General features: G+C 35.4%; 1 protein-coding gene across 2 annotated transcripts; it reads right to left on the minus strand.

The window, feature by feature from the left end:
- Positions 1–12: 12 nt before the first annotated feature.
- On the minus strand, positions 13–14,421 carry LOC135588090 (potassium channel KOR1-like). Of its 2 annotated transcripts, XR_010476082.1 has the most exons (14): positions 14,028–14,421; positions 12,684–12,908; positions 12,532–12,595; positions 11,053–11,392; positions 9,051–9,346; positions 8,592–8,672; positions 7,279–7,377; positions 5,894–6,115; positions 5,550–5,738; positions 4,627–4,702; positions 4,251–4,545; positions 2,095–2,216; positions 786–1,074; positions 13–465 (listed from the first exon to the last, which is right to left on the minus strand). XR_010476082.1 is itself a non-coding variant. In XM_065080037.1 (13 exons), exons 1-13 carry the CDS (start codon positions 14,258–14,260, stop codon positions 839–841), a joined length of 2,478 nt encoding a protein of 825 aa, XP_064936109.1. In that variant the 5' UTR covers positions 14,261–14,421; the 3' UTR covers positions 590–838. The 2 variants fall into 2 exon arrangements, 1 of the variants encoding a protein (XP_064936109.1); XM_065080037.1 differs by lacking the exon at positions 13–465 and having other exon boundaries at positions 590–1,074.
- Between the last annotated feature and the right edge of the window lie 469 nt (positions 14,422–14,890).

Raw genomic sequence — 14,890 nt, forward strand, 5'->3', positions numbered from 1 at the left:
TCAAAAATGATAGGAGGTACAAATTTTGAAGAATATATTTGCATCATGTAATTAGGATTGACAACCAATAAAGAACTCGTAAGTTTCATCATATCCTTTTTTCAGAACTCGAACACTACTCGAGTTTGTGAACCAATTCTAAACCCACCCGATTTGAGTGTTTATTTTACTCATATTCGTCGAAAAATGAAAACATAGATTAATAATCTGAGAACACTAATTTGACTCTTTGGTAGGTGCGAATACCCAAAAAGAAGCACTCCGCTGCTATCCCTTCGTATGTACTTTACAGGTGTGTTTCGATCCACCTCGAAGTCCACGCTTTCGCTCGCTTTTAGCCACCGTTATAACATCAACCTTCCGTTTCAATATGTTCTTCACAGTTCCCGTCTCTTTTATCCTGTTTTCCAGTGTCTTGAATTGAACAAGTTGATGCTGTCTTTGATTCCTGTCACCACTGCGTACCTGAAATATCAAGCTTTGAAATGTCAGATGCTTTGGAAACATCAAGTTTATATTTGTTACTCAGTGCCTTGTTGAACACGGCTTACTGTTTATGTCAGATCACACGACGTGATTTATCAGTAGATGATCGATCGACAAGAAATTTAATTTAATGATTTAAACATGTGCAAAGATATCAGTCATTAGAGCCCTCCAAACGCTCGCGTCGATAGCCAGCAACAAAATCTCGAAAGATTTCAACTGTAAAAAATTGTTCGGGCGACAGCATGATATGTGATACACATTTTGTATGAATCATGTTACAAACAATCTGATCTCACCTCTGTGTTAATAACGTATGGCAACTGAGCTGGTTATTCTTCGTAGCAGTGTCTTAATCTGCAACAAGGTACAGCTTCTGGTTATCACATATCATGGCTACATCAGATATCCTCCCTCCCTCCTCTGATAGAATGCGTGAGCCTGAGCAGTTTAGCAGCTCTTGTGAGGACTCGATGAGTTCTTCCATGGTGAGAGGTACCCACAGCACTACTCCCTCCTTTCTCTTTTCTTTTGGGTCCCATGGGTGGAAAGGGAACACCGTGCATCTCCTCCGGGGTTGGGTTTTGTCTGAGTGGAAAAATAATGACAAGAAAATGTCAAAATATAGTATTTTTGTACATGTAAAATGTTTGGTGCAAGCCGTATAAACAATGATGCACACAGGACTTGCGATAATAATTTAGGGGTATTTAGAAAATGCCAAGCAGTTATTTACAGAAAAATAGATAAATTAGGGATTACTTGGTCAAGACATTGGTTGCAAATCTGACAACCCAAGCTGTATTTACAGAATAACTGTAATAAATAAGGATTTCTTATGGATTGTAACATTTTATTTTGGTCAAGATATTAGTTTATAACAAAGATTTAAATACTAGTTAAATATTGGCAACCTGTCAGACTGGCATGGTACCCAAATACTAAGTAATATTTTGATAAAAATGTCAGGATATTAGTTATAACAAAGATTCTGGTAAATACTAAGTAATTCAATTTTTATAACCTGTCAGACTGGTATGGAACATAAATACTAAATAATATTTTAAACTTTTACTATCTTTTATTTATCATTGGAATCGATAATAAAAAATGTGATACGTCCAATGATATTTGGCTATATGGAACATGATGTCTTAGGGATCTTTTATGACTGGTGACATTGTACTTCAGTCAAGATATCAGTTGCTACAAATATTATCTGTTTGATATCAAAAGATCTAATGGATGTATCACGACCTTCAACTGCCAAGAAAAATAATATAAAAAAAAAACTGATATGTCCAAATGGTACTGAGCTATATGGTTCATTTTTTGGTGCTTTCTTGGATGGTAAACAATGACTGAAATATTCGGACCTGATTGGCATATTAAGTGGGTGTTGATAGGAAAGTGAATGATGTATAATGTTGCCATAAAAAATGGAATAATGATGCATACCAATTTTAGCATTAGTTGTGGATTCAAACTAAAAGTCTAGGGTAGAAAGCAATTTATCCTGAAATGTAAAACTAAATTTAAGAATCAGCTTTGAGAATGCAAGATCTGAGAAGCAATGTGGAAAGTGTTTGAGAGCTACAGTGCATCTACCTTGAGTTTGTGTACCACGATCAGGAAACTTGGAGAGCTCTTCAAGCTTTGCATCTTCCAGCATCATCATCAACGATTTGCTTCCACATTTTACTGCTTCATCTAATGGAGTACTTCCCCACCTGCAGTTTAGCAATTTCTGCGACTAATGTTTACATTCATAACAGAGACTGCCGGTAAAGAAAAGCATAGCAGAGAGATCCATACTGAATGCCAAATCCAGTCTATCAAAAGAATAAGAAGAGGTTTGATGTCTCTAATGAAGCTTTGGCATGATATATGTGACGAGTAAACACTTGGGGAATTACTGCAAGAATAGGATCCAAAAACTAGTATCCAAGACTTGAAGTACATGGTTTGCTTCTACAAGAAAAAGCTACTTTGTTTATATTGCATGTTGTTGTCAGACTGCTTTATGAAAAGTGAAAGAAGCATTTGTTGTATTCATGAACGAATTAAACAAATATCTAAATTGATGAGAAAATTTCCATATATAGCCACAAAAAGTTCACTCAATGATAAGAAAAGCCAGAAATAGAAAGCAATGTAGGTAACTAAAGATAGGTAATATTACTTCCTTAAGTGCTAATTATTCTCAGAATTTTTAAATTGTTTTTCCCTATTAGACTTGTATAGAGTAATACATGGTTTTACCTAGTTTAAAATCTGTAGTTCTTCAGAGTCAAATAGTCAATGTAATTGGATCCTACAACTGTATAGCCTCATGGACAATCTCTGTTCAAGCAAGATAGTTGAATTTGACTGTTGACTTCGATGTTGGAAACTCCTCAAAGAGATTGCTGTTGCTTTTTCTCATGTTTTCATGTTTACTTCTTGATAGGAATATATGGTATTACCTAGTTTAAAATCCCTAGTTCTACAGAGTCAAATAGTCAATGTAATTGGATCCTACAACTGTATAGCCTCCTGGACAATCTCTGTTCAAGCAAGACAGTTGGATTTGACCTTTGACTTCAATGTTGGAAACTCCTCAAAGAGATTGCTGTTGCTTTTTCTCCTGTTTTCATGGTTACTTCTTGATAGGAATACTATCAAAATCAATGATCCTATGCATGCTCCTAACTTCCTAAGATCCTACTAAAGAGGATATAGCATCACAGATCTATAATTCAGTTGAATTTTTATAGTGAAAAAGGAGCATATTCGAGATTCAAAGTAAAAAAAGATTTAAATAGATTACTATCTATAAAATAGACATGTGGAGAACCATACGTATCATGGATTGGACACTTACAAATTAGATAATGCAGAAACACTTGTTGGATTCTTCATATAAGGATGTGTTTTTATAATAGAGACTGGAATAGTTCAAAGCACTGTAAAGGACACTTGTTGGATTCAATTTCTTAATCAGATATATAAGGGATATGTGAGAACTAGGGGCTCAACAATATACATAATGTATTGAACTACACATGACTTAGATATAAAAGGAACATTTACTGGGTATATTCAAATATTCAATATTTATTAAAATAAATAAAATGACAAGAAAAACTCAGACATAACTGAGATCAAGATTCAAATTGCTAGAAGCTACCACAAAATGTGCTAGGCACTACAAATCAATTGGTGCACATGAACTTATGATGTACAACTAGGCAGACAATATTAAGAGTTGTTGCAATCTAAAGTTATTCATTATTTTAGTAAGATATGAGGTTCATCATTTATTTCAAAGTGAAACTTCTATCCAAGAGAATAAGTTTCCTGATGATCCATGTGTTAAGAGTGAACAATATTATGAGTAACAATATTTTAGCAGTAGCTTGTCTAAATGGAAAATGTTGTGGACCTGTTATTCATTATATCATAGCAATACCATAAGTGTTAATAATGGTATTCATATTTGTACCATATTATACACTTTCAAGGAAAAAAAATTGTGTATCTCCATCCCATTTCTGTCTGTAACTATGTTTCACTAAATATTGTCAACAGTAACAAATTTCAAATATACACCATTTTTAGAAGCACAACAATGATGCTGAAACTATATTATCTTGACATGTGAAAGAAATTCAAAAATTCATGATAAAGCATTGAGTGTCACAAGGTAATCATAGTTGAATAAAAAGGGACTTGACAAGCACATGTCAAACAGATGCAGAAAATGTTATGTATCAAGATAGTACCTGTCAATAGCAAAAACACTTGCCCCAGCTTCTAAAAGTATTTTTGCAATAGAATATAATCCATCAGCAGCAGCTATGTGGAGTGGTGTACGATGATCATAATCGCTTGAGTTTGGATCTACTCCAGAGTTCAAAATCCTTCTAATAAAATCTGAGTCTCCTCTTGCAACAGCTGCACAAAGTTGGCTGCCAGCATCTTTAAGATGTAGTTTGGCCCCTTTACTATGGAGTAAAGAAGCCACCCGGTCATGACCATGCATCACAGCTTCTAACAGTGGCGTGTTTCCGAAGTTATCTGATGACATGGATAATGTATAAGCATTAGCAATGCAAAGATGCTTTGTGTAAAGTAAATTGACATGTACACAAGGGGTACCAGAAAGGTTGATATCTACGCCTTCTATAATGAGGAATATTGTGATGTCTTCAAACCCTCCTGAAGCTGCAAGATGCTGGGCAGGATAATAAAGTTAATAGGTTCATACAAAACCTGAGTAAATTGAAAGAAATATCATGATAGTTTGACCTCCTATCAAGTATTTAATCATATGGAATAATAAGTAATGGTCTTTTGTGTAAAAATAGTCATTGCATGACAGTTGAAAGTTTCAACTTGAAACATGTAACTTTCTTCCTGTGTTCATAAAATATTTTAACCAAAATGATCATTGTTAATGATGCATGTTTTAATTGGTATGTCCCTATTTACACCATGAAATACTCTAATACATACAGGTCCAATCATCCTCCTTGTGTCATGCATGCTAAAGTCAAACACTAAAAATGAAATTACAAAAGAATTACAAATTTCAAGGTAATCAACATAGGTCAATATGGTGACTTAATGATAAGAACTCAAGAAGCATGAGCAATCCTGATAAATACCATCTGAAATACTAAGGTATCCTTTATTTAAAGAGAGTCTTTCCGTAACTAATAAGCTTAAACCGAAAAGGATAACATTCAGATATCATTGTAGTTTTTCTTGGTCCACTTTTCATTTTGAAATTATTATCTACCACTCCAGTGTTAAGGTCTTTCAGAAGTTACAGAAATAACGGAATTGGGGAACTGGAAGTTTCAGCTTTGGGTTGATTTTCTGGCTGATGTTATCCCTCTTTCTGTTAACTTATGAAAGACCAAAGTCACCAAGCAACTAGAAAAACTTGCCATTTAAATTATATAATCAAAGAGAAGAGAGAACATGAATACACATTTAATCATAATCCACTGAAAGAAAATGATTAGTATGCAATTTAGAACTAAGAATGTTCTAAAGTGTATTCCATTAATTCATACCAAAGGTGAACGCCCATCATAGTCTGTCTTCTTCGGATCAGCTCCCGCTCTTATCAGACCTTTTAGATGACGCAGATCTCCATAGTAAGCAGCACTATTAACCTTTAAAGCAAGTTCGGCTTCTTGCTTTCCGATATGAGATGTGATATCGGATTCCAGTTGTTTGATACGCAAAGTAGATTCGTTTCCCTTTCATGTACAAAAATGTTCCATTAATAAACATTTAAAGAATTGTGGAAGAAATTAGTGGATATGAAGATTCTAGCAAAGAAATGCAGAGGAACAAGCATAAGACAGATATTCAAACAAAGAATTGCCTGACAGTAATGTGCACAAAACTTTACCTCAAGAAGGTTACTCAATATTGTCCTACCATCCACAAAATACACCTCCAGAATATTTGTGAAAAGTTGTTTATCAAGACGTAAGAGTCTACAGAGTTCACAGACACGAACTGTATAAGGCTGAGGAATGTTGCAAAGAATGGCAATTTCTCCAAATGAGCTGCTGGGCTCTAATTGCGTAACAGTCTCTTCTGATCCATCTTCACCAACCGCTATTCCTTCCTGGGGGAAGAAAAGTGTTAAGAGATAGATAAGGCAATGTCCATAATGTAATTTTCTCAGTTGGACCTGGAATTGTACATGTTTAATCCAATTTTATTATATAATCCTAATGTTTATGGGTGGGAAGAGAAAGAAACCCACATTATACCTAATAAAATCCAAAACATGAGGGTTATTTAATGCTATACTAATTCCTTTTCATGTGTGGCAGGTGTCATCTTTTAATACTATTGGGTCTCACAAAAAAAATCAGATTATGTCCACCTTATTCCTTTTCATGAACTTTTCATTTGCTATAAGATCATCTTTATTTATCAAACATCACTTAATACCAACATAATGTCATGTCCTACAAAAAAAAATTGCACCTTAATGTACGAAACCATTTCGTGGCATCCATTTAATCTTATGAACAAGCAAATATAAATGGTTCAAAAAATCTAAAATTTATAGTTTGTAACAGGGTTTTGAATACCGATTCGTACAGGCATACCAAGCTCTTCTCCGTACAGTATATACCGGTATCCACTGTCAATACACCAAGGCATATTGACGACATGCTCTAAAACCTTAAAAATACCTCAACCTACCACACCGTACCTCGATAACGGTTGAAATCCGAGGTGGTACTAATCGGTATACCTCGATACTGGTTGGTACACCTCAATACCAGTCAAAACACTAATATCGCCCGGTAGAGAGCGGTCCATGTATTGGTACTTTCTCGGATCGGTATGCATCGCTCGTACCAGATGGTACACATTGAAATTGAAAACCCTGATTTGTAAAATCCCAAAGAACTCTATTTTGCCTGTACCGGTCCATACTAATCAGTATATAGTGGTCCAAGAATGAACTGGTATATGAACCACCCCATTTCAAGCAGTTCAATCCAGTCCAATAAAAAAAATATCTTTTAATTTTAAAGCCCCACTCCTTTAGGGCTTGTGAATAGCCAAAGTGAAAATTGTTATGCACCATTGACAAAAGTTATGTACACTGCTTATTCAAATACATAAAGCGCTCAAAATGAGAAATGTTTACTATGCTAACTATTGTATATAATTAGAATTCCTGCTTAACTATGACCATAAGTTGGACCCTAACAAATAAAATATCTAAAGAGAAGAATGATGTACAGAATCATAGATTATGATTGTTACCAGAACACCATGGCAAACAAAATATAGCTGGTCAACTGCATTGCCCTGTTCCAGAATCAGTTCACATGGAAGGAAAAACTCTTCCTGCAGCCTGATTACCTGCAACATCATATCAATGAATTAAATACTGTTTTTTAATTGAAATAATCTAGAAGAACAATCTATTTTTGGACAACATGAGACAATGCCTTCCCAGTTCATTGTGTTAAAATCACCAGCCAATAAAATTGAAGAAGAAAAAGCAGTTTGGTTCAGAGGAAGAAGATTTGCAACACAAGATGAAGCATAATTTCTTTAAAGTTTTTATGACAGGATTGTATTAAATACATGGTCAGTAGTACATTCTTAGACATAAGAAAAAATAGAGGCTAATTGAAGAAGCTTCAGAATGTTGATTTGATGCATCCCTTACATGACCTGAGTTAGATCAATTTGGGAGTTGATTGGATTTATTCTAGAATCAAACCATTCTGTCCTAAGATTATGGAGCTAAATGCACTAATTTAGTGAATTAAAACATTTTCTATGTTCATTAAAGTAAAACCAACTTTTAGATTTTTTATTAAGTAGGACTAAGACTGGATATATGAAATACAAATTTATTAACACAGAAACAAAAACTTATCATTAAGATTGATGGATAGTAGGGTCAAAAAAGTGGAAAGGGAGTATTGAGGGTTGTGTTATGTTCGTGTGACCTTTTGATTAAAACAAAAATTTTGCAAAATAGTTGAAACTTGTAAGGCCAGTCATTCTTTACAGTTCAGTACAAATGAGAATCTTAAGTTAGAAGTGTGCAGTTTCTGTATTTGTTGTTTGCCCATGTGAATCTCACTGAAATGACAGCTAAGTTCAATGAGGTTCTCACTAAAGTGGGTTCTAGAAGGGTGAGTTTTATGAAGCCTTGCTCCTGCATGTGGGATGCTGACTTTATAATTTGGGTACATGAAGCCTAAGTCACAGGCCCACCCACTATATTAAAATGCCTTCCAGTGAATCAAGAACCTTTTTTGTTTTCTATGTGATTCTCCAATGGTCAATGATGTTAAAAATCAAACAACCTATAAAATCGACATCATGAGTAGTAATCAATCAAAAGTGTATTCTATGAAGCAATCTTTTAAAAGCCAATAGGAATATATCATGGGGACATGAAGGCAACAAGAATTCATTTTAGCCGTCAAGAGGGAACATGATATTTATATGAATGAGGCATTCAGCACTTGAATGATTTATTGACAGTAATTACAACATAACGTGGAAAATTTTAGCTATAAAATCACTTGCTTAATAACAAGATAGAGAAGGCTTACAATCTGATTTATGAATTCTGATGAGCATCCCTTTAAGAGTGGAACATTTTCAATGCTCGGTCTGTATAAAGTTTGAGAAATCTGCAAAAAAAGGATCAGTTTGTTATTACAAAATATCACAAAAAATAAGGTAGGGAGCAAAGACATCAACATCATCAACAAAGGATATGATGAATGATATAACAGTTCTACTAGAACTTGTAAGTTTTTTTTTCATTCTTTTCAACATATGAACAGGATATGCTATACTGGTAAGCTGCAAACTCATACAAGAATAAGTAATACAAGATAAATTTTTCCGTCCTAACAATTCAGGAAATAAGAAATTTAGGACTCAAAAGTCTATAAAAACATAAGTATCACGTAATAAAGTAGACATGAAACACCAGAAAATGGAAATGGAATGAAGAGTTGTAACTGTTTTACTCATAATGGTCCAGGGATTCTTGTCATTTGCACCTTAGCACGAATTGAAGCTGGAATATCTTGGAGAACTGAAGCTTCAGTATAGCTGCTTTCATACTGCAAGCGCACATGTCCTTTAATCTGGTCACGTATGTCCTTCCCTAATCTGTTTCTGTTCATGTATCGTATAAGATCTTTCATTTTGTCTCTAAACCTTTCTGTTTTTGATCCTTTCACAATCAGTGCAGTCATATTACCAATAAGATAAGCTCCCAGAATCATATCAAAAGAGACATAGATCATAATAAATACCATTTCTCTGGGATTTACTGCATGTATGTCTCCATAACCTGTAATCATCAGAGTAAAAAAATTGAGAATTTCAGAAAGAAAAAAATCATATAAAATTATGACAATCTGTTGTAAAGTAGATCATTAAATACCAATTAGATGAGTCTTAGATGACACATAAAGAGTATTAAAGCTAGTGTTTGGAGAACATATATGGTAAGAAAAGAAGAAAATTTCACATACAAATATCATACATATTTGTATATGAATATATAATATTCATCTGATATATTTTTTGCAGTTTCCAAATTACATGACACCTTTGCTCTTTTCTTCTTAATTTAAGACATCCAACTTCAGAGATCAACGCTAGAATTTATCTTCAAACAATGTTTATTCTTGTACTACTTTTCATTATTATCCTGAAAAGTTTTGTGCTTCAAAATCCAAGCCAGCACAGCAGAACAAATTAATCTTCCACAGTAATATGATGTTTTAACTAACTTGTCTAACAAGCTTCCAAGTGACTAGATTAAGCTAAATTTATAATACAAAGATCCAACCGAGAAATATTATAGTTTCATCAGCTAGAACAGAAAATTATTAGAGAAAATTTATTTATTAGAAAAAATGAGAATTAAAGGACAAAAAAACTACATGAACAGCTCAAATGCCCAAAACCTTGTCCATAAAAACTATGAACGTGAAGAATTAGGTTACATATGCAAACTATAGTTTAGTTCAAGGTATACAGTTTCGAATGGTACCGAGCGGTATGTATCGGTTCGATAGTAAACCGGTACGCGGACCGCTCACTACCGGGCGATATTTTTTTATTATATATATATATATATATATATATAGACGACGTCGCCTCATTTTTCTGCAATGTCGCCCCGCCTGGGGAGAAGAGAGGCGACATCGCACATTTTTTTAAAAACTTTTATATATAAATATACAAATAAATAGATATATAAATAAAAGATTATATATATATATATATATATATATACACACACAAAGAGAGAGAGAGACAAATTTTTTTTTTACTTATAAATATAAAATATATATATATATATACCGAGCGGTATACCGCTCGGTATATAGTACCGTATCATACTGAGAGAATGTCAAAACTTCGGTACGGTACAATATTTCAATCCTTGGTTTAATTATAAAAAAACTCTCCATGCGTATATTGAATATAAAAGAAATTTCGTTGCATAAGCAAATTATTGCTTAATTGTATCAGAAAATGCACAAGAATTCATGGATCATGATCATCATGTCAAGTTATCAACATAAAAGACTTGCAGCAGTTAGGGTCTCAAACAGTTGTATAACACTGATGTCCAAGTAAGATAAAAGAGAAAATGGAGGTTAGCAAGATATGGGATGTCCAGAAATACAAGTTGCTTCAGAATGAGATAACAATACATCAAACAGATGCTCCTGAACATTTTTGGCAAAATACAATGTCAAACTTCATACTTGTAAGCACAAGGTTGGTTCTGCATGTACACACTTCAGCATAAAACTAGTTAAGGATACCACAAAACAACATGAAGGTCTAAATCAAAAACTTGACAATTGATTTTTGCATATTTAGGAGAGTGCAACTTGGTATGTCTATTTAGAAGATGATTGCTCTGTTTCTTGATGAAAGGAATAACCTATAGTAATAGAGCCTCTCTTATTATTTGTGAAACACATAATTGCATACTTATATTTATTTTTCTTAAATAAAATGTTGACGAATACTTACCAACAGTTGCCATGGTTACTATGGCAAAATATAATGATGTTATGTAGCGCCTCCAAAGATCAATCTTTCTGAAATGGTTATAGTTGTAATCACCCAGCTTTAAGCTTCCTATCCACGTATAACTTTCCATAGATTCAGGCAGAGTGGTTGCTAGGTAATAAAAAATGCAGGCAGCTGTATGTGTGCAATAGAGTTCCACAACTATAAGTTTAACAATTCTTGTGAACAAGTAATTGATGCGAATATCCTTCTCCATCTTCTGAAAAAAAGCTGTGACTTTGCGAACCCGAGTTAATCGAATCCACAGTAGGTATCTTATTTCTTCTTTATTTCCTGAAGCCTGTATCAGCAAATTGAACAATAGAAACTCTTGACTAAGCTTATACATGCAAAAAAACAACCTAAAGTAGAAGGGTCAAAGGAAAGTAAGTTACTTGAGAGTTGAGACATCAAAAATAATGTAAAAACCACATCCTTTTTTCTAATGACTTTGATATATTGTAAAGTAATAGCACTTGTTCACCTTTAGTTTGCTAATAACGCTCCTTTCATTCAAGCTTAATAATAAGTTAATAGCAAACAATCATGAAAGTCAACTAATATGGAGAAGGGCCAAAAAGTCACAAATAAATGCGCCAAACATTTTTTTCAATAATAACCAAAGCTCAAAACTTGAACGCTCAATTCAAATACTTCCCTAGCATTTTTTCTGCCAGTTATTTTATTTACATATTAAGGTCCTTTAAGCCCCCAGTTTCAATTTGGCATGCCTTCAATTTTCAAGGCAATTAATAGAAGAGGAATGGTCTTTGGAGTTACAGGTTCAATAATCTTACAACTTAGCTAATACAAAAGGAATGGTTTTCGAAATTGCTGGCTTGAATTATGGTTGATCTTACCTTCTGCAATTTAGATTTCTCTTAATCCACTTTATTAGCAAGATTCAAGCTTTAAATTATTCAAAAATCTGCTTGACAGTTATTCTAGTAACTCCCATCAACCAAATTACTTAATTGTCAATTGACAATAACTTGAATAAATCTCGAGTCAATGTTTAGTTCCAGAAGCATCCAAGAAGATTTATAAAAAGGTACTATAAACTAATTACACTAATTTTCTTCTTTTAGGAGCAGCTTTTATATTTAGTTTTAATTGTCTAGTCCTTATTATTCAGACAGACATGCATACAATCTAATAGGACTTCACATTCTTCATTTCCATAATGGTTTTGAGGATGAAGGTGAGCATGAATTCTTTGTACACCTTTGCCATAGTTTTTTCATATAGTTGAATTATTGCCGATTGATGATCTTGTGACTAAGTAGAAAATTCTAAAGACTGATCGACGTCCTAAAGGGCTCCCAAATACACTCTTGTTAAAGGTAAAGCAAAAAAACAATCCGATGGAAATTTTGCTAGCAGAAACGTCATACATCATCTGCTTGAACCAAAAGCAGAGATATGAAATTAGAACGTTACCTTATAAATATAATCCCAAGGAAGGCAGCCGAGCAAATCAAAAACAAAGTTCGATTTCATGTACCTGAGAACATCAGGAAAACCTCAGATGAAAATTATTTCGGAAGTTATTAATCCAAATGCATAAGGAGTATGAACAAAAACGAGATTACCGCAAGGCAATGGCCGTGGGGTTGCGTACCATGCGGTACGTGTGGGGATCCCGGTAGGCGAGGAGGAATTGGACGAAGATGTCGACGAGGAAGGCGACCTGTCCAGCGACGTCGAGAAGGAATAGGTTCTTCGGAAGCCCAAGGAAGAAACCGAACTCCATCGGCGTGAAGAAGGACGAGTACACCGCCCACAACAATATGAACTGCGTCCATAACTGGTACCACCTGCACCACCACCACCACCACCATCAGCACCTCGGCCAGTTGTACTGTCGATCGAATCTCACCGCGAGTAACCATAACACCATTGGGCCTCAACTGCGGCTAACTCGTTTGGAAACGTGAACTCGCCCCGTGGGTTGGCAGCTCGAGGTCCACAGAACAGTAGGACCCACCATTTTGTCCAATAAAAAGTAGCCATGTCTGCAAATTAGATGTACCCTGACATGGCCAAAACAGCTGAGGTAGTACCAACATGCGGCACAGGCACTTCTTGTACAGGGCAGCTCTGCACTGGTCGCCTAAGCGGCGAACAGCTGCAGACGATGTACCAGTACGTAATGCCATTTTAAATTTGCGAGGATCGCGGAGTCTACCATACAGCGAAGTATATATGCATATCCACAATATAAGTTAAACAGGTCTTAGCAAGAACATGGAACGTAGCAACACGACAAATTTCTGATCAACTTCAAACGTCGAACATCTCCACCAGCTGGAAGGCTACACACAAACCACACCACGCAACCCTTGTAAGTCTATTTTACTATCAATTTATCTGACTCTGTAGAGTCGATTGAGATTTATGCTTTTGTTTTCTTTCACACATGACATGTATGTGTGAAACTGATAGTTTTCTTTTTCTAACCTTTGTGTGTCTGTGTATGGAGAAGACACTCCTGGATTCAACTCTTGGTTAATGAACGTGACTAGATTTTACACTTTATATCGTGATTTGCCAGAAAGTTCACAGCAATCCGAGTTTGATATTGATGCATAACAAGGGGACTTCGATAAGGTTCATTGACCGGTCTCTTAAGTTCTTCTTCACATGTTATGAAAGGGAGGGTTGGGTCCCGCACGGACCCGCCAGGGTTTGGCCAATCCGTTGATGGCATCAATTTGTATTACTACTCAGTGTGAACCAGATAGAGAGAGTTATATGATTCGTGTTCTGTTGAGATAACGCACTTTCTAACCGTCCGTTGAAGTGCCATCTTAACGCTACCGTCGACGTCCATTTCGTGGATCGCAATCGAGTTTGAGGAAAAACTCATCTAAGACTAAAAAATAGAAGGAGAAAGAAAGGAAGGAGCGAAGGAAGAGGGAGGGAGAAATTGTTACCAGTTATCAGGGAGGATGACGAAGCGATCGAGGAACTTCTCGCCGCTGGGCCTGCAGGCGATGCCGAGCCGGAGGTCGGACGCCAGGAGCGCGATGAGGCTGCCGCGCGACGACCCCATCGGCTCCTCCAACTCCTCGTCAGCCGCCACGTCCTCCTCGGCCTCCGCCGGTCGGGGCGCCATCACCGCCGCCAGTGCCCGCCTCCACCGGGCCCGTGCTCTCTCCCTCTCCATGATCGGGTCGGATCGGAACGGAAACCTTTATGGCGGGCGGATCTCGATGGGAGGGCGAGGCGAAGGCTCCTCCTCCGCCGTAAGGATTAGGAGGGAGCGAGAGAGAGAGAGAGATGGGGTGAAACGAGAAGGACACAGCGGATAAAGAATTTGGAGAATTTATAGGCGCGCCGCGCGCCACAAGAGAAAGGGTGAACTAAAATAGGTCCCCGGGCGCAGTTTAAGGGATGCTGCTGCGAGAATAAGGCTTCTTCCAATGCACCTGCGGCATATCTTATCTTATGATATCAATATTTTATTATTTATTTTCTATATATTTATAGTAATGCGCGCACATATATATATATATATATATATATATATATATATATATATATATATATATATATATATATATATATATATATATATATATCCATCTCGAAGTGTTTTTTTAATGAATAAACCTTGTGAATCATTAAATTTATTTGTTAACTTAATATTTATTGGTGAAATTTTGAAAAAAAGAACTTTGAGTTTTTCTCATAAAACGCTTAAAATATTTTCACGTAGTTATATGAAGAGACTTTTTTATCCTTATAATATTAAAAAATTTATGCATATTTCTTTTGCTATAGCTCGAGCTCTAGT

Source organism: Musa acuminata, chromosome BXJ1-8 (assembly GCF_036884655.1).
Source record: "Musa acuminata AAA Group cultivar baxijiao chromosome BXJ1-8, Cavendish_Baxijiao_AAA, whole genome shotgun sequence".
NCBI lineage: Eukaryota > Viridiplantae > Streptophyta > Magnoliopsida > Zingiberales > Musaceae > Musa > Musa acuminata.